Source organism: Schistocerca cancellata, chromosome 5 (genome assembly GCF_023864275.1).
Source record: "Schistocerca cancellata isolate TAMUIC-IGC-003103 chromosome 5, iqSchCanc2.1, whole genome shotgun sequence".
NCBI lineage: Eukaryota > Metazoa > Arthropoda > Insecta > Orthoptera > Acrididae > Schistocerca > Schistocerca cancellata.
Genome location: NC_064630.1, coordinates 651,412,448 through 651,439,559, shown reverse-complemented (window position 1 = coordinate 651,439,559; position 27,112 = coordinate 651,412,448). Strand labels below are relative to the sequence as shown.

The 27,112-nt window shown below is 44.4% G+C and overlaps 1 protein-coding gene across 1 annotated transcript in view; it reads left to right on the top strand.

Moving 5' to 3' along the window:
• LOC126188271 (soluble guanylate cyclase 89Db-like) overlaps positions 1 to 27,112 on the top strand; it is a 540,286-nt gene that overhangs the window by 505,341 nt on the left and 7,833 nt on the right. The window contains exons 11-12 of the mRNA XM_049929850.1: positions 644 to 753; positions 13,269 to 13,358. Coding sequence (XP_049785807.1) covers positions 644 to 753; positions 13,269 to 13,358 — 200 coding nt within the window. The remainder of the gene's footprint in view (positions 1 to 643; positions 754 to 13,268; positions 13,359 to 27,112) is intronic.

The following is a 27,112-nucleotide window of genomic DNA, read 5'->3' as shown; positions in this document are numbered from 1 at the left end:
TTCGTGACAGTGGCTAGATTGGACTGTGAAAAAAAATTGGACTGTGAAAAAAATGGGACTTTGTACGGGCGCTGAATACCGCCCACAAACCAATCATCACCACCATCACTTTGTTTAATTGAAAGCAGCAAACCTGCAAAGTACACTTGTAGTTTCATAGAATAAACCTAAACAATCGGAACAGAAGAATAAAGAAACGACTGCATCACACGTGCGCAAGTATTAATAGTGATAATGGTAATAACAATCATTGTAAGAAGAATAATTGTTTGCTTGTGTGTGTATTTTCGCGAACTGTCTGTGTATCGTGTATGTACTAACCTGCTCGGAAAGAAATAGCTTTGGTTGAGACACGTTCCCAGATGATAAAGAAACAGGAACCAAAAGATATAGTGCTACCACACGACGCAATATACATGGAGAAGGAGTACTTTATCTACATCATTCACGTTAGTAACTAAAAGGGTTAACATTATTTTCGAAAAAATATATCAACAGTTATTTTTTCTTCGGCTCTCAGCTTCCAAATGTTCGTTACGACCTCTTTATAAACGTGACGTGTTGTAAAATTTTTATTGCTGTATCTGTTAAGGTCTGCCCAGTAGCTGCTGGCATGTTTAGCCGGCTGTTCTCTGTCTCACAGGAATCCATTCAGGCCCAGTGGTGGCGGGAATCGTAGGCCTCAAGGTGCCTCGCTACTGCCTGTTCGGTGATACCGTCAACACAGCTGCCCGCATGCAGACAACGAGCATAGTAAGTACTGTATCATCACGGCTTGTAACTGTAATTCAATGTGTAAATCATACGAGGGTCATCCAAATGAAATGCACACTATTTTTGTAAAACTACAGTTTTCATTCTGTATGTGTGAAAGTTTTACAGTGTGTAGATACATTCTTCCCGCTTGTTTTCAAACTTAGTTCAACCTGTTCCCGTGAGTGGCGCCGTCACAGCATGTCTTCAAGATGGCTGCTACACTTGACGTTCGTCAGAAGCAACGTGCTGTCATACAATTCCTGTGCTGTGAAAACGAGACATTGGGAAACATCCACAAGAGGTTGAAAAAGGTGTATGGAGACGCTGCTGTCGATCGCAGTACAGTTAGCCGGTGGGTAAGCAGGTTACGTGATGAAAGCGGGCACGGCAATATCGAGGATTGTCCTCGCAGCGGCAGGCCTCGTACTGCACACACTCCAGACAATGTGCAGAGAGTTAACGAATTGGTGACTGCTGACAGACGCATCACAGTGAACGAATTGTCACGCAACGTTGGGATAGGGGAAGGAAATGTTTGCAGAATCCTGAAAGTGTTGGCGTTAAAAAGGTTTGTGAGAGATAGGTTCCCAGAATGTAGACAGTGGCTCACAAAGAAACAAGACAAACGGTATGCAGCGAACTTTTGGAACAGTACGAGAATGGTGGAGATGAATTTCTTGGAAGAATTGTGACAGGTGATGAAACGTGGCTCCATCACTTTTCACCAGAGATGAAGAGGCATTCAATGGAGTGGCATCATGAAAATTCACCCAAGGAAAAAAAATTCAGAACCACACCTTCTGCTGGAAAAGTTATGGCTACGGTGTGTTTCGATTCCGAAGGACTCTTGCTTGTGGACATCATGCCAAGTCGAACCACCATAAATTCTGATACATATGTGACAACACAGAAGAAACTTCAAGCTCGACTGAGTCGTGCCCGACCACATCAACAAAAGCAGGATGTTTTGCTGTTGCATGACAATGCACGGCCACATGTCAGTCAAAAAAAAAAAAAAAAAAAAAACCATCACAAAACTCGGGCCGGCCGGTGTGGCCGAGCGGTTCTAGGGGCTACAGTCTGGAACCGCGCGACCGCTACGGTCGCAAGTTCGAATCCTGCCTAGGGCATGTATGTGTGCGATGCCCTTAGGTTAGTTAGGTTTAAGTTGTTCTAGGGGACTGATGACCTCAGATGTTAAGTCCCATAGTGCTCAGAGCCATTTGAACTATTTTTGAACAAAACTCGGATGGACAACACTGAAATACCCGCCTTACAGTCCTGACCTGGCTCCATGTGACTATCATCTCTTTGGGAAACTGAAAGACTCTCTTCGTGGAGCAATGTTTGAAGATGATGACTCCCTTGTGCATGCTGCCAAACAGTGGCTCCAACAGGTTGGTCCAGAATTTTACAGTGTGGGTAGACAGGCGTTGGTTCCAAGATGGCCTAAGGCAGTTGAGAGGGATGGAAATTATGTGGAGAAATGAAAATATTGTCCCTAAAGGACGTATCTATACAATGTAAAACTTTCAAAGATGTAGAATAACAGATGGATTTTAAAAACAATAGTGTGCATTTCTTTTGGAGTGACCCTCGTGCAAGCGATGCAAGTTTGCGAGACAGGACAGAAAGATCTCAATGTTTGAGTGACTGTTTTGCCTTATTTTATGTCAGTATGCTACAAATGGTTTATTAAATTTAATTAATTACATTTAATCACTTACACTTACATTGCTGCACACTATGCACAATGTTAATTTGTTGATCTCCTTGTATGGATTTGTGTGTGATAGCAAATACTAAAATACGAATAGATGAGCTACCTGCAAGGAATGGAAATGCACACGTCATAGCAAAGGATTCGTAGTTTTATTTATTGTGTTTATTGGGCTGCGCCTGAATAAATTTTACGTTTTAACTTTCGTTCCACTAGCCCATGAACCATGGACCTTGCTGTTGGTAGGGAGGCTTGTGTGCCTCAACGATACGGGTAGCCGTACCGTAGGTGCAACCACAACGTAGGGGTATCTTTTGAGAGGCCATACGAACGTGTGGTTCCTGAAGAGGGGCAGCAGCCTTTTCAGTAGTTGCAGGGGCAACAGTCTGGATGATTGACTGATCTGGCCTTGTAACACTAACCAAAACGGCCTTGCTGTGCTGGTACTGCGAACGGCTGAAAGCAGGGGGAAACTACAGCCCTGATTTTTCCCGAGGGCATGCAGCTTTACTGTGTTTTTAATGGCGTCCTCTTGGGTAAAATATTCCGGAGGTAAAATAGTCCCCCATTCGGATCTCCGGGCGGGGACTACTCAGGAGGACATTGTTATCAGGAGATAGAAAACTGGCGTTCAACGGATCGGAGCGTGGAATGTCAGACCCCTTAATCTGGCAGGTAGGTTAGAAAATTTAAAAAGAGAAATGGATAGGTTAAAGCTAGAATTAGTGGGAATTAGTGAAGTTCGGTGGCAGGAGGAACAAGACTTCTGGTCAGGTGAATACAGGGTTATAAATACAAAATCAAATAGGAGTAATGCAGGAGTAGGTTTAATAGTGAATAAGAAAATAGGAATGCGGGCAAGCTACTACAAACAGTATAGTGAACGCATTATTGTGGCCAAAATAGATACGAAGCCCACACCTACCACAGTAGTACAAGTTTATATGCCAACAAGCTACTCAGATGACGAAGAAATTGATGAAATGTATGATGAGATAAAAGAAATTATTCAGATAGTGAAGGGAGACGAAAATTTAATAGTCATGGATGACTGGAATTCAGTAGTAGGAAAAAGAAGAGAAGGAAACGTAGTAGGTGAATATGGAATGGGGGTAAGGAATGAAAGAGGAAGCCGCCTGGTAGAATTTTGCACAGAGCATAAATTAATCATAGCTATCACTTGGTTCAAGAATCATAAAAGAAGGTTGTATACATGGAAGAAGCCTGGAGATACTGACAGGTTTCAAATAGTTTATATGATGATAAGGAAGAGATTTAGGAACCAGGTTTTAAATTGTAAGACATTTCCAGGTGCAGATGTGAACTCTGACCACAATCTATTGCTTATGAATTGTAGATTAAAACTAAAGAAACTGAAGAAAGGTGGGTATTTAAGGAGATGGGACCTGGATAAACTGAAAGAACCAGAGGTTTTAGAGAATTTCAGGGAGAGCATTAGGGAACGATTGACAAGTATGGGGGAAAGAAATACAGTAGAAGAAGAATGGGTAGCTTTGAAAGATGAAATAGTGAAGGCAGCAGAGGATCATGTAGGTAAAAAGATAAGGGCTAATAGAAATCCTTGGGTAACAGAAGAGATACTGAATTTAATTGATGAAAGGAGAAAATACAAAAAGGCAGTAAATGCAGCAGGCAAAAAGGAATACAATCGTCTCAAAAATGAGATCGACAGGAAGTGCAAAATAGCTAAGCAGGGATGGCTAGAGGACAAATGTAAGGATGTAGAGGCACATGTTACTAGGGGTAAGATAGATACTGCCTACAGGAAAATTAAAGAGACGTTTGGAGGAAAGAGAACCACTTGCATGAATATCAAGAGCTCAAATGGAAACCCAGTTCTAAGCAAAGAAGGGAAAGCAGAAAGATGGAAGAAATATATAGAGGGTCTACACAAGGGTGATGTTTTTGAGGACAATATTATAGAAATGGAAGAGGATGTGGATGAAGATGAAATGGGAGATATGATACTGCGTGAAGAATTTGACAGAGCACTGAAAGACCTAAGTCGAAACAAGTCCCCGGGAGAAGACAACATTCCATTAGAACTACTGATAGCCTTGGGAGAGCCTACCCTGACAAAACACTACCATCTGGTGAGCAAGATGTATGAGAGAGGTGAAATACCCTCAGACTTCAAGAAGAATATAATAATTCCAATTCCAAAGAAGGCAGAGGTTGACAGATGTGAAAATTACCGAACTATCAGTTTAATAAGCCACGGCTGCAAAATACTAACACGAATTCTTTACAGACGAATGGAAAAACTGGTATAAGCCGACCTTGGGGAAGATCAGTTTGGATTCCGCAAAAATGGTGGAACACGTGAGGCAATACTCACCTTACGACTTATTTTAGAAAATAAATTAAGGAAAGACAAACCTACGTTTCTAGCATTTGTAGACTTAAAGAAAGCTTTTGACAATGTTGACTGGAATTCTGAAGGTAGCAGGGGTAAAATATAGGGAGCGAAAGGCTATTTACAATTTGTGTAGAAACCAAATGGCAGTTATAAGAGTTGAGGAGCATGAAAGGGAAGCAGTGGTTGGGAAGGGAGTGAGACAGGGTTGTAGCCTGTCCCCGATGTTACTCAATCTGTATATCGAGCAAGCAGGAAGGAAACAAAAGAAAAATTCGGAGTAGGTATTAAAATTCATGGAGAAGAAATAAAAACTTTGAGGTTCGATGATGGCATTGTAATTCCGTCAGAGACAGTAAAGGACCTGGAAGAGCAGCTGAACAGAATGGACAGTGTCTTGAAAGGAGGATATAAGATTAACATCAACAAAAGCAAAACAAGGATAATGGAATGTAGTCGAATTAAGTCGGGTGATGCTAAGGTAATTAGATTAGGAAATGAGACACTTAAAGTAGTAAAGGAGTTTTGCTATTTGGGGTGCAAAATACCTGATCATGGTCGAAGTAGAGAAGATATAAAATGTAGACTGGCAATGGCAAGGAAACCGTTTCTGAAGAAGAGAAATTTGTTAACGTCGAGTATAGATTTAAGTGTCAGGTAGTCGTTTCTGAAAGTATTTGTATGGAGTGTAGCCATGTATGGAAGTGAAATATGGACGATAAATAGTTTGGACAGGAAGAGAATAGAAGCTTTCGAAATGTGGTGCTCCAGAAGAATGCTGAAGATTAGATGGGTAGATCACATAGCTAATGAGGAGGTATTGAATAGAATTGGGGAGAAGAGGAGTTTGTGGACAACTTGACGAGAGGAAGGGACCGGTTGGTAGGACATGTTCTGAGGCATCAAGGTATCACAAATTCAGCGTTGGAGGGCAGCGTGGAGGGTAAAAATCGTAAAGGGAGACCAAGAGATGAATACACTAAACAGATTCAGAACGATTTAGGTTGAAGTAGGTACTGGGAGATGAAGAAGCTTGCACAGGATAGAGTAGCATGGAGAGCTGCTGTATCAAACCAGTGTCTGGTCTGAAGAGCAGAACAACAACAGCTATTACAAGGCAAGTATAGAAAATTTACTAATGTCAAAAGAAAAGAAAATTATAATTAAAAAAGCTACTACTTTGCCCACATTTATGAACATTCTAAGGAACGCATTATATTCATTTTTCGATTTAAATCCTCAGAATGACAAGCTATTAAAAACTGACTGGTAGTGAAGGCATCAGCAGTTCCTAGTGCCTGGTAAATCATGTTGTAGTCACAGGCAAAACTGCCAGAACACTCATATTGGCTATTTTGGCTCATTGTCGGGACATGCAGCAAATTCTTTCACTCATCACCAAAATTTTTTAACTCGGTACCATAGTTGAATGTTATCAGTTGTGCTCGAAGTTCATCAGGAAAGTACCAGAAAGAACATTTGAATTAACCTTTGTCCACTACAGTATTTATTTCCTCTTGCTCAAGAAACGATAATCCCCGCATCTCGTGGTCGTGCGGTAGCGTTCTCGCTTCCCACGCCCGGGTTCCCGGGTTCGATTCCCGGCGGGGTCAGGGATTTTCTCTGCCTCGTGATGGCTGGGTGTTGTGTGCTGTCCTTAGGTTAGTTAGGTTTAAGTAGTTCTAAGTTCTAGGGGACTGATGACCATAGATGTTAAGTCCCATAGTGCTCAGAGCCATTTGAACCAGCCAAACGTTAGGCAAACACCTCACTATAACTGGATTCAGGATCCAGGGGTGTCTTTAGGATCTGTTCGTCATCATTGGCTTTCGGGAAAAAGATGGAAGCATTTCCCAAAAGGCTGAGTGTAAACTGTTCGTGTGCCGCCGTGGTTAAAGTATACCGTGCATGGTGAAATGGAGCTATCCAAAACCGGCGCCGAGGCAACAGTGGTGCACCACGAGTCATAAATGACAGCAGTAAACGACGGCTAAGCAGATGTGTATGGGCGAACAAACATGCAACTGTTGAGCAACTGACTGTCCTTAAGCACTAAGCGGCTACCAATAGTGTGTCTCTTCTACGACCGTTCAGCGATCGTTGCTGTGAATAGGCCTCCTCAACAGGCGCCTATTTCATGCACCCACGGTAACTGATGTTCATCGCCTACGAAGGCTGGAAGTATCGCAGCTGGACGTCCACTGAGTGGTGATAGGTGGTCTATCCAGATGATTAACCTTTCATGCTACATCAGACAGATGGTCGTCGGCGCGTACGGCGTGAAACGTCTGAAAGCAAACTGTAACCCCCCACAGTTAAATTTCGTAACCTCGCAATAAATGGTGACTAACCTCTCAATAAAAATGTGACTCATATATAACTTTTCAATAATTAACTGACTGTGAATCTAAACTGGTAAATCTAGACGTCAGCAATGCTGCGTCATGGCCCTGAAAAGTCATTCTGAAAAAACTGAAGATTCTTACCTTAATCGCTTATATATCTGCTACTATAAGAAATTTTTCCGGCACAGCCCACTGCAGTGCTAGCCACTAGATTTTGTTATGTATAAAAAAACAACTCATTTTTCTTTACGATAATTGGCATGATTATCGATAGGAGAAATTAGTAAAACTTTAAATTCAGGTGAATGACTGTCAAAACTTATCTTTATAAGAAATATTATTACTGAAAAATTATTGAAAAATATTTATATGTGACTTCGATATAACAATAGTACAAAATGAGTTGTAGCAATAAATATATGCGCGCGGCAATAGATAATAATTGTTTTGCTTTTACCTTATACTACATCGCTCAGGCACTGTCATCGTTCTCCACGACCGGCCTTGGTAATTCCATACAGGACACAAGTGCTCTCCATGAGCTATACAACTCGAGAACTGCTCTCTAAGAGCGACCTGACCCAAGCGCCCACTGCGAGCTACCACTCCTACTACTGCCGACACTTCTCTCTGGTCTGCGATTCTAATGTACACTACTGGCCATTAAAATTGTTACACCAAGAAGGAATGCAGATGATAAACGGGTATTCATTGGACAAATATACAGGGTGATTCAAAAAGAATACCGCAACTTTAAAAATGTGTATTTAATGAAAGAAACATAATATAACCTTCTGTTATACATCATTACAAAGAGTATTTAAAAATGTTTTTTTTTTCACTCAAAAACAAGTTCAGAGATGTTCAATATGGCCCCCTCCAGACACTCGAGCAATATCAACCCGATACTCCAACTCGTTCCACACTCTCTGTAGCATATCAGGCGTAACAGTTTGGATAGCTGCTGTTATTTCTCGTTTCAAATCATCAATGGTGGCTGGGAGAGGTGGCCGAAACACCATATCCTTAACATACCCCCATAAGAAAAAATCGCAGGGGGTAAGATCAGGGCTTCTTGGAGGCTCGTTCTCGGCCGTCCAGAACTTTTCCCTTTGCACAAACACCCATTCTCTGTAAACTGTTTATACCAACGTTTAATACACCACCTATCAGGAGGTTTAACACCATACTTCGTTCGAAATGCACGCTGAACAACTGTCGTCGATTCACTTCTGCAGTACTCAATAACACAAAAAGCTTTCTGTTGAGCGGTCGCCATCTTAGCATCAACTGACGCTGACGCCTAGTCAACAGCGCCTCAAGCGAACAAATGTACAACTAAATGAAACTTTATAGCTCCCTTAATTCGCCGACAGATAGTGCTTAGCTCTGCCTTTTGTCGTTGCAGAGTTTTAAATTCCTAAAGTTGTGGTATTCTTTTTGAATCACCCTGTATAATACTAGAACTGACATGTGATTACATTTTCAAGCAATTTGGGTGCATAGATCCTGAGAAATCAGTACACAGAACAACCACCTCTGGCCGTAATAACGGCCTTGATACGCCTGGGAATTGAGTCAAACAGAACTTGGATGGCGTGTACAGGTAAGCTGCCCATGCAGCTTCAACACGACACCACAATTCATCAAGAGTAATGACTGTCGTATTGTGACGAGCCAGCTGCTCGGCCACCATTGACCACACCTTTTCAGTTGGTAACAGATCTGGACATCGTGCTGTCCAGGGCAGCGGTCGAACATTTTCTGTATCCAGAAAGGCCCGTACAGCACCTGCAACATGCGGTCGCGCATTATCCTGCTGAAATGTAGGGTTTCGTAAGGATCGAATGAAGGGTAGAGCCACGGGTCGTAACACATCTAAAATGTAACGTCCACTGTTCAAAGTGCCGTCAGTGCGAACAAGACGTAACCGAGACGTGTAACAAATGGCACCCCACACCATGACGCCGGGTGATAGCCAGTAAGGCTATGAAGAATACATGCTTCCAATGTGCGTTCACCGCGATGTCGCCAAACACGGATGCGACCATCATGATGCTGTAAACAGAACCTGGATTCATCCGAAGAAATGACATTTTGCCATTCGTGCACCCAGGTTCGTCATTGAGTACACCATCGCATGCGCTCCTCTCTGTGATGCAGCGTAAGGGTAACCGCTGCCATGGTCTCCGAGATGATAGTCCATGCTGCTGCAAACGTCGTCCAACTGTTCGTGCAGATGGTTGTTGTCTGGCAAACGTCCCTGTTGACTTAGGGATCGAGACGTGGCTGCACGATCCGTTACAGCCATGCGGATGAGATGCCTGTCATCTCGACTGCTACTGATACGAGGCCGTTGGGATCTAGCACGGCGTACCGTATTACCCTCCTGAACCCACCGATTCCTTATTCTGCTAACAGTCATTGGATCTCGACTAACGCGAGCAGCAATGTCGCGATACGATAAGCCACAAACGCGATAGGCTACAATCCGAACTTTATCAAAGTCGGAAACGTGATGGTACGCATTTTGTCCTCCTTACACGAGGCATCACGACAACGTTTCACCAGGCAATGCCAGTCAACTGCTATTTGTGTATGAGAAATCGGATGGAAACTTTCCTCATGTCAGCACGTTGTAGGTGTCGCCACCGGCGCCAACCTTGTGTGAACGCTCTGAAAACCTAATCATTTGCATATCACTGCATCTTCTTCCTGTCGGTTACATTTCGCGTCTGTAGCACGTCATCTTCGTGGTGTAGCAATTTTAATGCGCAGTAGTGTAGCTTAAATGTCACGGGCAGCGCGTGAGCAATCCATCGAAGTTACATCTGCTCGAGTGCGCTAGCAATAAATTCCTTAGTAATGAACCTCTTACAAAACAAACTGCAACAATCGTCGGAAGGGTACATGCCGGAGGGCATTACCTGGGTGATCTCATTATTCCGGAAGTCACAATGGATCAACATAAGTACGTGTCCATCGTTGGTGACCATGTCCATGTGGTTCGGCACGATGGCATCTACCAGCAGAACAATGCAACGCGTCAAACAGCACGCAGTGTATATGCATTGTTCGAAGAGCACCAGCATTAGTTTACCGCACTCCCTTGACCACAAGGGTCCCCGGATTTAAAACCAATCGAGAATCTGTGGGATCCTCCAATCGACCAGTTGGCGTCATGGAGCCCCAGACCGAGGAACCTATCGCAGCTGGCCACGGCACTGAAGTCTACGTGGCTCCACATGTCCGTCGGTAGCTTCCAGAACCTCACTGACTCCCTTCCGCCATGTCTCGCAACGGTTCGCGCTGCAAACATTTTTATTCAGGTTTCTGACAGGTGGTCACACTAACGTAACTGGGCGGTGCATGATCACAATTTGCCCTTGACGTTACGTAAGATAACCCGACCTCTTAACTCATGATACGGCACAACTCTATAGGTATTTGTTATGAAGACTGTTGGAAGCGTAACCTGATGATGATCTTTCGAACGAAACCATCAGTGACATAATAAATCCGTATCAATACAGCTGTGGTGGTTTCTTTTTAATATTAATTCTTTTAAAAGCCTCAACAGTTTTGCCAACAGAAGTGCATCTGATTGATAGGGCGGAAGTGGGAATTTTACGTAACGCAGAGCAGGGTTTGAGAATTAAATGATGGCTTAATTGCCGGCCGTTGTGGCCGAGGAGTTCTAGGCACTTCAGTCCGGAACCGCGCCGCTGCTACGGTCACAGGTTCGAATCCTGCCTCGGGTGTGGATGTGTGTGATGTCCTTAGGTTAGTTAGGTTTAAGTAGTTCTAAGTCTAGGGGACTGATGACCTCAGATGTTAATTCCCATAGTGCTTAGAGCCATTTCAACCATTGTTTTGATGGCTTAATTCAAATCAACTGTATACTGAAAACTGTTAAAGAAATAATTACGTCTACGTCTTTTATTATCATAAGGGGGCCAGCACTACAGCATTACAACAAAGATATCTTTTTATTTTAAGTTTTGTGATGTGCGCTCCTTCGTGGTGTGGACCCCTAACCTGCAGCGTATTGGAACTTCCTTTGCACACTTTGTGGTTCTTTAGTGGGTACCGGTGCGAGGGCAGGTGCAGTTCTTGGACAGAGAATTCAGATATTAATTTAGTCTACATCTGATACCAACTAGTAAAAGTAGTGCAAAACTTTATTGGCATGAGTTGCAGAATGTTAAAATATGTACAGATACAAAGATTTACAGTCAGTCTTCAATACAATTATTGATCCGCGCCACAAGTCCAACCCATAGAGCAGGTGGCGTGGAACCTTCACGAAGTGTTGCACTAAGGAGAGTATCGATGTCGGTCGGTGAAGCCTGGCACGAAGTCGGACTTCCAAAACATCCCAAAGGTATTCTATAGGATTCAGGTCAGGACTCTGTGCAGGCCAGTCCATTACAGGAATGCTATTGTCTTGTAACCACTCCGCCACAGGCCGTCATTATGAACAGATGCTCTGTCGTGTTGAAAGATGCAATCGCCATCCCCGAATCGCTCTTCAACAGTGGGAAGCAAGAAGGTTCTTAAAACATCAATGTAGGCCTGTGCTGTGATAGTGCCACGCACAACAACAAGGGGTGCAAGCCCCCTCTATGAAAAATACGACCACATCATAACACTCGGCTCCGTATTTAGTTTTGTCACTACACAAGCTGGCAGATGACATTCACCGGGCATTCTCCATACCCACGCCCTGCAATCTAATCGCCACATTGTCTACCGTGATTCGTTACGCTCCTTACACCAAGTGAGGCGTCGTTTGACATTTACCAGCGTGATGTGTGGCTTATGAGCAGCCACTCGACCATGAAATCCAAGTTTTCTCACCTCCCGCTTAGCTGTCATAATACTTGCAGTGGATTCTGACGCAGTTTGGAATTCCTATGAGATGGTCTGGATAGGTGTCTGCCTATTACAAATTACGACCCTCTTCAGCTGTCGACGGTCTGTACGCTTTTGTGCTGTACGTGTCCGTTCACGTTTCCACTTCACTGTCACATCGGAAACAGTTGACCTATGGATGTTTAGCAGTGTGGAAATCTCGCGTGCAGATGTATGACACAAGTAACACCCAATCACCTGACCACCTTCGAAGTCCGTGAGTTCCGCAGAGCGCCCCATTCTGCTCTGTCACGATGTCTAATGACTACTGAGGTCGCTGATATGGAGTACCTGGCAGTAGATGGCAGTACAATGCACGTAATATGAAAAACGTATATTTTTGATCATGAAGTGAATATGAAAAACGCTCACAAGAAGAAGGGAGAAGAGGATAGGATGTCAGTTAAGGCATCAGGGAATAACTTCCTTGATACGAGTACAAGAGGGAGCTGTAGGGAGTAAAAACTGTAAAGGAAGAGATATTGGAACACATTCTACAAAAAATTGAGGACGTAGGGTCAAGTGCAACTATGAAGTGAAAAGGTGGGATGCAGCAAATCAGTCAGATGACTGATGACCAAAAAGAAAAGAAAAGACTATTGTTCAGTTTGATTGGGCTCTAATTTCATTGTTTTTCAGTCTTTCTTGTTCAACACATACTGCGTATAATGCTGCGTCATTATGTAAAAGGCCTAAAGGTAGCAATCAAGATATTTGAACTGCATATTAAAGCCATTTTGTGTGTACAGGTTATCTTTTAAATTCGTGGCCGGCCGGAGTGGCCGAGCGGTTCTAGGCGCTTCAGTCTGGAACCGCGTGAGCGCTATGGTCGCAGGTTCGAATCCTGCCTCGGGCATGGATGTGTGTGATGTCCTTAGGTTAGTTAGGTTTAAGTAGTTCTAATGTCTAGGGGACTGATGACCTCAGAAGTTAAGTCCCATGGTGCACAGAGCCATTTGAACCATTTTTTTTTAAATTCGTGGGGAAACCTTTAGTAATTGTTTTCATGCACATTTAGAGCATTTTTATGTGTATTAACTGCATTTGTTCCATGAATATACCCATATAACTGGATGTGGAAGTGTTACTATAGACCACCTTAATACATCACCATTGACGTAATTATTTCGTTATTTTTAATTCTTTTTTTTCTCAGCCCGGAGAAGTCCACGTTTCATGCAGAACGCGGAAGCTGTTGCAAGAACCAGTATACCACTTCGAATGCCGAGGCTGCATTGTAGTTAAGGTGAGTTCAATTCAAGACGTTCGCTAAGTCCAGTACTAATATTACAATATAATTTAACTTCGTGTGCTCTTTCACAGCTCTAGTTCTTCAGTCCTTCTACGTTATAAACCAAATATAAGTCTGATACACACTTAGTGCAAAACAGCAGTTGTTCTGTGAATCTGAGGTGATTATTTCATTTTAATGACATCGGCATCATAATTCTTGCCGCATTTTCAATAACAAGCTAACGAGGAAAATTAGTGTGAGAAATCTAAAATGTATAAGTCATTACGCCCTAGAAGTGAACTACTGAGACATTATGTGGCACAAAATTAGTAATGATTGGAAATACAAGTCGTATGTAGGCCCACCGCAGTTTATGACAAAGACAACTATCATCTCAGCAAATGTCCTACTTCATGGCTGACAACAGAATTAGGTCGAATGATGAGCAATCTGGCCTCCCACAGACACACACACGCATTTATACCCGGTACAGTCACGTTAACGTGACCACCGCTCTATTTTAGGCGTGTCCGCCCCGATAGCTGAATGGAAGCCGGTACGGTAGCTCAGCGTGTTCGATCAGAGGGTTTAGCTACCCTCTGCAATAAAAAACTCATCGAACGTATCAAAGAACAACCTGAACGAGTGTCATCAGACGTCCACCACGAACAAAGTCAACGAACAATATAGAACAAAATGAGATTAAAAAAAAGTGGTCAGCGTGACGGACTGCCATCCTAAGGGGCCCGGGTTCGATTCTCGGCTGGGTCGGGGATTTTCTCGGCTCAGGGACTGGGTGCTGTGTTGTCTTCATCATCATTTTATCCCCATCCGGCGCACAGGTCGCCAAATGTAGCGTCAAATGTAATAAGACCTGTACCAAGATGGCCGGACCTGCCCCGTAAGGGGCCTCCCGGCCAATGACGCCAAACGCGCTTTTCCAGTTATGTGGGGCGTCTACGCATAGTAACCAGTCACAAACGACAGGTACCAGCGCTACTAGTAGAGGGTATAAAAAGCGTGTCGAGAGGACGAGGAAAACAGTGGAGTCCTTGTCGTAAAACGGAAAGGAGGGATTTCTTTGATGATCATTGGCTTTAGCGGCTCGAGTGGAATCATTTTTAAACTGTCCACGCGCGACGTGGTTAAAGTATACTGTGGATGGCAAAATGGCGCTATCCAAAACCGGCGCCGAAGCTACTGTTGTGCATCACGTATCATAGATGACTGAGGTGAACGACGGCTGCGGAGATGTACATAGGCGAACAGACGTGCAACTGTTGAGCAATTGACCGCCCAGATTAACCAAGTGGCTACCATCAGTGCCTCCTAAATGATCGGCGAACACTGCTGCATACGGGCCTGCGTAGCAGGCTCTTGGTTTATGCACCTTTGCTGGCAGCTGTTCATCGGAGATGAGTGCTGAAATTTGCAATCCAATACGGCAACACGACGTCCAATTCGTGGCGGGCAGGAGGCATTTTCAGATGAATCACGTTTTATGCTCCATCGGACAGATGGATAAACGTTGTGAAACATCTGAAAGCAAACACCCTTCAACAATTGTTGGAGGGATCCAGGCATTCCCTGGCTGACCTCGTCATTCCAGAAGATACAGTGCATCAACACAACTATGCACCTATGCCTGGGCACCATGCCCAACCCTAAATGCAATTAGTTTTTCCTCGGCACTGTGGCATCTACCAGCAGGACTATGCAACGCGTCACGTAGCTCGCAGAGCAGGTGGGTGATTCGAAGAACACCACGATGAGTTAACCGTACTCCTCTGGACACAAGACTCCCCGCATTTAAACCCAATCGAAAATCTGTGGGACCACCTCCATCGGGCTGTTCGCGCCATGAATCCTCAACTGGAATTAACGTGGCTCTACATCCCCGTTGGTACCTTCCAGAATCTCACTGACACTCTTCCTGAACTTCTTGCAGTGATCCTTGATGGAAAAGGTGGTTATATTACTCTTCTGACTGGTGCGCCCCGCCACGAATTCCACTCCTGTACCAACATTTTCATCTCACAATAACACTTTAACCCAACCTCCTCAATTATTTGTTGAATGTATTCAATTCTCTGTCTTCCTCTACAGTTTTTATCATCTATAGCTCCCGCTAGCTAAGACCACGGTAGTTATCCCCTGATGTCTTAACTGATACCCTATCATCTTGTCCCTTCTTCTTGTCAGTGTTTTCCACACATTTCATCGCCGGTTATGCGAATAGCCTCCTCATTCCTTAGCTTATCAGTCCACCTAATTTTCAACATTCTTCTGTAGCACCACATCTCAAACGCTTCGATTCTTCTCTGTTCGGTTTTCCCATCGTCCATGATTCACTGCTACATAATGCTGCGCTCCAGAAATGCATTCTCATAAATTTCTTACTATGTCTGATAACAGTGAACTTCTCTTCGCCAGGTAAGCCCTCTTTGCCATTGCTCGTCTGTTGTCTGTTTCCTTTCATCGTCCGCCTAGAAATATTTTGCTTCTTCTACTTCGTGATCATCAGTTTTGATGTTAAGCTTGTCGCTATTCAGATTTCTGTGCTTGTCATTACTTTTCTGTTTTTTTTTTCAGTTTCTTCTGAATCCATATTCTATACATACTGCACTTTCCATTCCACTCAAGAGATCCTGTTATTCTTCTTCTTTTTCATTGAGGATAGCAATGTCATCAATCTTATCACTGATATCCTTTCACCTTTAATTTTAATTCCACTCTTGAACATTTCTTTTATTTCCGCCCTTGGTTCCTCGATGTGTGGACTGAACAGTAGGGTAAAAGACTACATCCCTCTCTTCCATTACTTTTAATCCAAGAACTTCGTTCTTGGCCTTCGACTCTTATTTTCTGCCTCTTGGTTCTTTTGCAGAATGTAAATTACCCGTCTTTCCCTATTATTATTGCCAGCAACTTGGATGCGTCAGTTCTTAAGCTCACTGCCCGACAATTATGTGGATGATGTTGCTGTAGAAATCTGATAGTATATCGCCAGTCCGAATAGTCGTTTTGTTGCGACTTCCCTCGATGATTTTAGTAATTCCGATGAAATTTTACCCAAGCCTTCTGACCTATTTGATCACAAGCTTCTTCCAAAGATCTTAAATTCTGATTCGAATGCTGTATCCCATCTCTCTTCCCTATCAACTTCTGTTTTTCTTCTATCACGTCATCAGACAATTCCTTCCCATCTTAATGTACACTTTCCTTGCATTCGCCCTCTCTTCTGCATTTAACAGAGGAATTCCCACTGCACTCTTAATATTACCACGTTTTCTTTTAATTTCCATATGCTAATTCAGTCCTCGACGATTATTTCTTTCACGATTTCTTCACACTTTCCCTGCAACCATTTCGCCTTGGCTACCCTGCATTTCCTATTTATTTCATTCCTAGGGGATTTAATATTCCTGTACTCCTGGATTTCCCTGAATATTCTTGTACTTCCTTTTTTCGTCGATCAGTCGAAGTGTTTCTTGTCTTACCCAAGGTTTCTTCTCATGGGACCAAACTGTTGAGGTCATCAGTCCCTAGGCTTACACACTACCTAATCTAACTTAAACTAACAACAAAGCGCGCGCCCGCGCGTGTGTGCACACACACACACACACACACACACACACACACACATACACACGCACACACACACAAACACACACACACACACACACACACACACACACACACACACACACACACATACATGCCCGAGGGAAGACTCGAACCTCCGACGGGGGCAGCCGTGCGAACCGTGGCAAGGCGCCTGAGACCACGCAGCTACCACGCGCGGCTTCTTCTCAATTGCCTTCCTTGTACCTACGATTGACGGTCCAACATATGTTATTGCCATTTTAGAGGTGTCGACTCCTCTTCGACTGAATTGCTTACTCTGGTATTGCTTATCGCAGTGGCCTCATCCCTAGCGAACTTCAAACACGTCTCATCATTCCCCAGTACTTCAGTATCCCACTTCGTTGCACTTTGATTCTTCCGTACTATTCTGTTAAACATCTGTCTATTCTTTATCATTACTAAATTATGATCTGAGTCTACATCTGCCCCTCGGTACGCATTACATTTAAATATTTAATTTCGAAATCTCTGTCTGACCACGATGTAACCCGGCTGAATCTTCCCGTGCCTCCGGGTCTTTTCCACGTATACCTCTTGCATTTGTGATTGTTGAACAGATTTTTTGCTTTACCGTCTAAAATATATTGGTGTGCTCAATTAGTCATTCTCATCTGTCGTTCCTGCTGCTAAGACACACTCTCCCATAACCATTTTTTCTATTCCTTTCGCTACAACTGCGCTGCAATATTCTAAGATCTAATAATATCTTCATTTCCCTTGACGTACTGAATTACCCGTTCGATATCCTCACATAATTTCTCTATCTTTCATGTTCTGCTTGCGACGTTCGTAAGTATACCTGAAATTTCGTTGTTGGCGTCGGTTTGCTTTAGAATCTAATGAACACAACCTTATCAGCGAACTGTTTACAGTAGCTCACCCTCTGTCCTACCTTCCTATTCATAATGAATCCAACACCCATGATACCATTTTCGCTTGCTGTTGATATAACTATATATTCGTTTGACCAGACATCCTGAGCTTCTTTCCATTTCAGTTCACTGGCCGTCACTGTATCTAGATTGAGCATTTCCATTTCGCTGTTTAGAATTTCTGGCTTTCCTATTACGTTCAAAATTCTGACATTTCAGTCTCCGACTCATAGAATGTTATCCCATCGTTGGTTAGCCCGTCTGTTTCTCAAGTTTCATGAACTTTTCACGACGGGCCACTCTAAGTGGGGTTAGTATACCCGTCCACAAACCGACGACGGGAGCGATGGATGCACATTAACGACCCCTGGCTCTATACAGAAAGAGCCGCAGGGAAATGTCGTGATTTAATCGCACTGACAGCTGCATTCAGACTCCACACCACGGTTTTTGCCAGTGGTTCTGACAGCGCATTCGACAAGGTGCGGCATCTTTTTCTATTCTCTGAAATGGCACGAATGAACATTCCGCCGCCTTTTATGGCCAACATCTGATGCCTGTACAGCAGCGCCGAATCCCTGATTCAGGTCAATGGCCTTATGTCGGGACCAATCACCATACACCACTGCATAAGGCAACGTTACCCACTTTCGACACTACTCTCTGCCTTAACCCTGGAGCCACGCATCGGGAGCCCGACGACTCAACTTCCTGGTCTCACGTTGCGACAGCAAAGTTTTCGTTGTCGTAGATATGTGGACAACCTCCTCCTCTTAGTCTGCTCGCGGACCGAAACACATATGTACTCAAATTCATCTCAACGTACGGAACTGCAGTGGGCGGTGCCATGAAAGTCGCGAAATCCTCGGCGACGCCCATTGGACGCGACCTCTCGCTCGACGACTTAGCACCTTTCTCATGTATGCAGAACCTTTGATGCCCAGGTATCATTTTCACCTCCGCAATGCTCCGATCCGCCGATACCAATTTTCGACCTAACTTCCAACTTACCCGTGCGGCACTGAAACAAAATCTTCTCTGCCGACTCGATTCTTTACAACACGACGAATACCTCAGTCCATATGGGGCGACCAAGATGGTCCACATCCATTACCATTAACCATTGGATGCATCTTCCAGCGGATACTTTGTTAGGCCGGTTCGCTCTTTAAGGTCTGTTGCGAAACGCTCACCCTCTCACTGGGAGCGGGAGGCCTTGACCTCGCCAACGTTCGACTCCAAGGGGCGTCTTTGTACATCGCTGTCGTGCACTAGCAGTGGTAAGGTGGCGCCTCCCTTTCACGCAGCTTGCTGGACATTCTTATGCCCACGTCCATATCCCCGCCAGTGTCATATCACTCCCCATCTGGCGCACATTTCTGAATTCATCGTCGACTCAGTTACGCTCACGCCCACTTAATGAGCACACGCCTTCCTCAAACCTAACATTTCTTCACCCCACTACTTTGTCGCATATACCGCAACAACGTCGAACTCAGATATCCATCGAGACGGTGGCCCACAGTTTGGCGTCAAGTCCACCAGCCATTCTTTCCGTCTAACGTCTGGGCAACATGGTACCATGTCTATGTGAAAAATTCGCCATAAATCAGCGACTTGATGCAATCAGCTAATCGGATACCTCGCTTTGTACATTTTACCACCTCGTAGACTTGGATGCCCATGTTCGCAGTTCGTGGTCTAGTGATTAGTGTTGCTGCCTCTGGATCATGGGGTCCCGGGTTCGATTCCCAGTCAGGTTGGGGATTTTCTCTACCCGGCGATTGGGACTTCGTATGGGCGCTGATGACTGCGCAATTGACCGCCCCACAAACCAATCATCATCATCATCATTGATGTCCACCATCTGACGTGCTGCCACCAGTGTCGTCTGGAAACTGACAATGACCAGGAGAGGGGTGTGCTGATCACATGCATCTCCATATCCACACCATGTTAAAGTTGTGGGCTGGGGGTGACACGGCAATCGGTTGGTGCCATTGGGCTTTCAAGGTCTGTTCAGACGGAGCTCATTTTTAGTAATGACAATGTAATAAAAGACAAATTGTATTAGGGATTATCTGAGTGTTTTGAAGTTAAAGATCTAGAAAAGGCAAAGTCCTTCTGTCTAAGTATGTGTATAACTAGAAACTGGGAGGAAGGTAGAGTGGCAGCTGTGCTGAGAAATGTGTGAGCCACCACATGCTAGAGGTGCCCGGCATCTACTGGCGTGCCCAATTAGGCCAAATTTTGGCAACAGTGGGGTGCACATTGGTGTCTACAAGACAAATCAGAGTTCAGTGCAAGATGAGCAGTGGACCAGCGTAGATGTGTCTCCAGGAGTATGCTTGTGCTTGCAGAAGGCCACTTGAGTCGAGATTCATGTGAGTTCCCCAAAACGTGTATGGGATTCAAATGGCTCTGAGCACTATGGGACTCAACATCTTAGGTCATAAGTCCCCTAGAACTTAGAACTACTTAAACCTAACCAATCTAAGGACATCACACACACCCATGCCCGAGGCAGGATTCGAACCTGCGACCGTGTATGGGATTATTTAGATAGTGCCGTCCATTTGCCCCTCTTGTTACATGTACACAGCGCCTCAAGGGGTCAGAAGATGGTTATGTGTTTCGTCCAATCACACATTCATAATTTTTCCTGCAGTTACGGTATGTGATCAGACCACGTATTCAATGACAGGACTTAACACTCTCCGGAACAGTGTTCGAGCACATCTATTGTGCAACACCTATTGCAGGAGCACAGACTCTCATCATTAGAAAACATTGTTAACTGATTGTGCATTCCTTTGCCACAATTAAATGTACCATTGCTTGGCCATATTTTCATCAGTTACTGTCACAACATACTGCACTCTGAACACAATGGATAGGTATGACAATAAAAGCAACAATTGCACCACTAATTTTTAAGCAGTGATCCTTACATGTTTCCACTTCATGGTGACCCTGATGTCATTTTACGTTAAACACATGGTGACGAACTCTTATCGGCTCATGTGATGTAGAATCACGTGTGGAGTGACTCTGATATCAAGTGCGAACATTACTTTGTTAATGAATGAACTATTCCGTGCGCGCTTTTAGTCAAGCATGAAAAATAATTGACCTTCAAACAATTGTTTTCTTTATTTTGTTTCTATTGTGTGTCTTTTTGTGCTGAATTGTTTTTATTGTGTACTTTCCACTTGTGCTAGAATTTTACTCTAAAGGAAGATGGCGACTTTAGAGGAACTGCAAAAGACTATAGAAGATCTACTAGCATACAACCAGAGACTTGAGTTACAGGCACGTCCTGCATGCACGGACTTCTTACACCTGGAGGCAGCTCAGGAAAACTTTGTCGTGCAAAGCCCCATTGTACTATGCCTCCTACTGTTACTGGAGTAGCGGAAAGCACTAGAGGAGTGTTGATCAAGCTGCCTCCCTTTTGGCTCTGAGAACCATTCATGTGGTTCAGCCAAGTGGAGGCGACTTCCTGAGTAACAATGTAACTTGCGACTCTGCCAGATTCAGGCATGTCATGAGCCACCTTGACTAGAACCATGTCACGTAAGTACAGGACATAGTTACCGCCCCCCTCACACATTACTCATATATACGGTTAAAGGAAGAGCTGATCCATCAGACTTTATCACCTTAAGAACAACAAATGCACCAGTTGGTGAGCCAACAGGGATGCAGCAACAGTAGGCCATCTCAATTCCAGCACCATCTGTACAGCACAGCAAAGTCTGACATGGTTCCAGACTCACTATTACGTGTCATCTGGATGCACAGCCTTCCATCACAGGTGCAAGCAGTCACAGCCATGCAGACCGACATGCAGCTGGATGCCATTGTTGACTTGGTCGATCAGGTGCACAACGTGCTGACAACAAAGGCCTGTACCACAGCTGCAGTAGCTTCCTGCACTCGGATGCCAACATGCAGCAGCTAGTTCCGAACTTGGCCACATAGGTGGCATCTCTCAGCACGCAGGCTGACCGGTTGGCACACATGCGGACAGCGAGCAGCAGACACCGTATCAATAGCTTACCCAGCCACCAAGTAATTTGGCTTGTGCTGTTGGTAACACAGCACTAGGCACTCTATGGTATGCTGCAGAAGTTGGATCAGCTGCCAAATGGCTTCTGATAGTACGACAACCACTTCAGAAATGAAGTGACGAAGTGCCAGCCACCCTGCTCGCTCCCAAATGCTAGTTGCAACAGGGCTTAGATGCACCCAGCAGCAGTGCCATATCAAAGTGTATCTTGGTGGCAGAACGGCTGGCGATGTCAGCTATCTTGTAAATGTGGGTTCTGACCTCTCAATACTCGCTTCAGATATTCTAAGGGCCCACAGAAATGCAAATGCACGGTCTCTCAAGACTGCAAATAATTCGACAATCAAAGCATATAGCAAACACCATCGAAATTTGGATCTCAGACAACGCTGCACATTCACATGAATCTTCACTGTGGCTGATGTCAACAAGCCAAGCCTGAGTGCAGATTTACTCGGACACTACTAGCTGCTTGACGATATCCTAACGCCCAGCTAATAGACGCAACCGCAAGTTTGAAGATAGTGGGCTGGTGCTGGCAGGCCGCTTTCTTCAATGTAAAACCAATTAATTACCCCAGACCCTTATGCGGCCATCTTCAATAAATTTCCAGAGCTCATTTGCCCACCTGGTGTTCATAGAACATGATACGTTAGATGGTACACCATATCATATCTATGCCTGGGCCTCCCAATTCATGCCATCCATGACGACTCGTGCCCAGGAGTCTTGCTGCGGCAAAGGCTGAGTTTGAGGCCATCCCGCGCGACAAGGCATTGTCCAAGCATCAAACAGCTGATGATATCTGCCTTGTATTTAGTTCCCAAAAGATAATTCGTGGCGCCCATGTGGGGACTATCATGCTTTGAATTCATGAACAGTGCTGGACCAGTATCCTGTATCGCACTTTCAGGAGTTAAGTCACACCTTGCCAGGCTCAGTAATTTTGAACAAAATCGATTGTGCGTTCACGAAAATTCTAGTGGTGACAGAAGACGTTCTAAAAACGGCAGTCATCAGCCATTTGGGCTGTTCGAGAGCATGTACATGATGTTTGTCCTTCAGAATACTGCCAAGCATGGCAGCGTTCCTAGATGGCGTCTTGCGAGGTTTACTATGTTGTTTTGTGTATCTTGACGATACCTTGGTCTTCTCAACCGCCATCTAACAACCGTCTTTCAGTGCCGGAATGAGACTGGCACTGTTATTAACCCCCTGAAGTGCATAGTCAGGTCCATGGAAATAGGGTTTCTTGGACACTTAATGATGCCGAGCAGATCGACGCCACTACCCGACAAGGTTCGAATCCCGCCTCGGGCATGGATGTATGTGATGTCCTTAGGTTAGTTAGGTATAAGCAGTTCTAAGTTCTAGGGGACTGATGACCTCAGATGTTAAGTCCCATAGTGCTCAGAGCCATTTGAACCCGACAAGGTGCAAGTGATCTTCAGCATGCCATGCCCTCAGACACGTAAGGAGTTACACTGCTATCTCGGTGGGCTGAACTTTTATCGGCAGCCAGCCAAGACACTAGCAGCAACAGGGAAGTAACCGATTTTGTGACATTTTACGAGTTCCTAACTAGGAGTGAATTACAGGGTTATTACAAATGATTGAAGCGATTTCACAGCTCTACAATAACTTTATTATTTGAGATATTTTCACAATTCTTTGCACACACATACAAAAACTCAAAAAGTTTTTTTAGGCATTCACAAATGTTCGATATGTGCCCCTTTAGTGATTCGGCAGACATCAAGCCGATAATCAAGTTCCTCCCACACTCGGCGCAGCATGTCCCCATCAATGAGTTCGAAAGCATCATTGATGCGAGCTCGCAGTTCTGGCACGTTTCTTGGTAGAGGAGGTTTAAACACTGAATCTTTCACATAACCCCACAGAAAGAAATCGCATGGGGTTAAGTCGGGAGAGCATGGAGGCCATGACATGAATTGCTGATCATGATCTCCACCACGACCGATCCATCGATTTTCCAATCTCCTGTTTAAGAAATGCCGAACATCATGATGGAAGTGCGGTGGAGCACTATCCTGTGGTACGTTTAGCTCCCTGCTTGCTTTATTTGTCGACTTCCGCGAGCTACACGTGAAACTTGCCCGCACGCATTCAACCGTTTCTTCACTCATTGCAGGCCGACCCGTTGATTTCCCCTTACAGAGGCATCCAGAAACTTTAAACTGCGCATACCATCGCTGAATGGAGTTAGCAGATGGTGGATCTTTGTTTAACTTCGTCCTGAAGCGTCGTTGCACTGTTATGACTGACTGATGTGAGTGCATTTCAAGCACGACACACGCTTTCTCGGCTCCTGCCGCCATTTTGTCTCACTGCGCTCTCGAACGCTCTGGCGGCAGAAACCTGAAGTGCGGCTTCAGCCGAACAAAACTTTATGAGTTTTTCTACGTATCTGTAGTGTGTCGTGACCATATGTTAATGAATGGAGCTACAGTGAATTTATGAAATCGCTTCAATCATTTGTAATAGCCCTGTATATAGTTTCATCTGTGTGCTTTGGTAGTTTACTTTCTTTGTTTAATAGACACAGTTCTCGCATTTTCGTTTGTGTTGGAGAGTAAACCGATTTTGTAACTGTTAAAAGTTTCTAATCACGAACGAATTATTTAGTCTCAGCTGCGTGCTTTGGTAGTTCAATTTTTGAATCCCTGTGTGTTAATCTAATTTATTAGACACAGTTCTTGCATTTTCCTCGATGTCTACTAGAGTTACCTAGTGTGTGTCAATAGTCCTTGTTTGTCTGTTTAGTGTAGTTTTCCATGGTCATTAGTATGGCTCTGAGCACTATGACACTTAACTTCTGTGGTCTAATGATATCACACACATCCATGCCCGAGGCAGGATTCGAACTTGCGACCGTAGGTCATTAGTATGGATAGGGACTGTGATTGCTGTGTGTGGATGTGAGCCGAGTTGGTGACACTTCGCTCTCAGCTCCAGGCTGTGATGGCTTCAGTTGCACAGCTTGAAGCTGCAGTGGATGGGCATCATGGTTGTGGGTCAGCCGTGGGGATCCAATGGACGTTCAGCACCTCTGAATTCACTAATCAGTCCACTCCAGTTCAGCATCTCTGAATCCGCCGATCGCTCCACACCGCTGGCCATCCCAGTTGCTACTCGCACTGAAGTTGACCCCTCACCTGTGGTCGAGTGGGAGGACGCCTCAGGGCGTGGTAAGTGGCAAAAGACCTCCCAGTGGGCCGCATGTAAGGCCTCCCTAGTTAGTCTGACAAACAAGTCCTAGGTGCTGTCTGTGGCTGGTAACATCCTGTTTCAAAGGAAAACTTTCAGCCTGCAAGATCCAGGCAATCACAGAGGGTGGGATTATTCATAGCTGGGAGCTCCAGTGTTACGCGCGTTATGGGGTTCCGTTGGGACATGGCTGCCAGGGTGGGGGAAAAGCTAGTGTGCACTCCGTGTGCATACCTGGTGCAGTCCTTCCAGATGTGGAACGGATCCTTCAGGATACCATGAGGAGTACAGGGAGCAGCAAACTGTTGATGGCTCACGTCAGTACCAGTGATGTGTGTTCCTTTGGATTGGAAGAGATTCTGTCTGGTTTCGAGCAGTTAACAGAAGTAAACGCTGCCAGCCTTGTTTGCAAGCAGAGCTCATCATTTGCAGTACATTCGACAGGAAGTTACTTGGCAGTGACATCATGCGAAAGTTACTTTCGTTCTTAAGTTTTGAACACTAGTGGAGTAAGATAACAGGCGTTGCATCATTCTGCTACTTTGGGGAGTTCTTCAACGTCGTTTACCCGACAGAATTGCTTTGTGTTCATGATCATGTGGAGAAGGAAATGTTTGAAAGCTCCACAGTAAATGATAGCCTTCTCAGAAGAATAGCACAGGTAGTAGCTTTGGGGATAATGCGGTTTTGTGCCAGATTTTACTCTAATACTATAAGGCCTAGGGTTCGCGACAGCGGCTGGGTGAGACAGTGTGGCACCTGTCGATTCGTGTGCGCCTGCGGGAGCCTGAAGCTAGGTGGAAACTTGTGAGTACTGTTTACTCTTTGCATTATGGAATCCGAGGTAAGGAATATAACAATGATGGTCGCGTTCCCGTACAGATTTGAGATGACGAAAATATTCAAAGTTCTCCATTGTCGGCAATACAAGAAATAAAAATTGCGACCACAGAGTAACCACAACAAATCTGCAGATCTTGATGGCCTCCAGGTTGACGTTTATACAAAATTGTGGGATATGATAGGCCATGAGTTCACTCATATGTGTAATGAACTGTTGTCGAGAACTTCTTCCCCAGTTTCCTTTACCGAAGGCATGGCTGTACTGCTTCCCAAAAAACTGCAAAGGACAACGTTGCAGGGTTTTCGGCCTATTAGCCTTCTCAATACAGACTTTAAAATTTTGATACGTTTCCTCAAGGACAGAATGTAGTTGGAGCGTGTCAAGCCTGCGCAGTACCAGGACTTCAATAAGTCTGTTTTTCTTTTTGTTTTTCTTTCTGACAGATTGAATTACGTTTTCCTACTGATTATAACGAGACAAATAGGTTTTAAAGACGGATTCACTCAACAGATACTGAACTGTGTAGGTAGTACCCAATCTAAGATTAAAATCAAAATTACCAGATCCTTTACTTAATAGTCGGTGCGGTTAGGGTGTCCTCTGTCCATGTCATTATATGCTATTGCATTTGAACTGCTACTCTTAAAGCTACACACGACATTATAAGTGTTGAACATCTTCAACACAAAAACAGTGTGTCATACCTCTATACCCCTGTTGATGACGGTAGTGTTATCAGTAACCTCATGACAGAGGTAGATGAAGTACGGCGAATTAACAAAAATCCAAAATACTGCCTTTAGAACCTTACGCCGAGTATATGGACATGTTGTGGCCTCAGAAAACAAAATGAAAGTTACGCCAAACCCACATTAAATGTACCATAAATTGGAATCAGAAACTCAGAACTGCACGAGCTATACTCAGAGATCACAACATAAGGTCTTATTCGTCAACTGTTTTGTCACCAGCAATGCGGTGATACCACTCCCTATTGACATTGTGAAAAAAATCTGGTTGTTGCTTGTTGATATGTATCGATGGGTAATTTCCTCAAAGTGTCGTTGGAAACTGCCACTGTGCCTCATCTGAATGGAGTTTT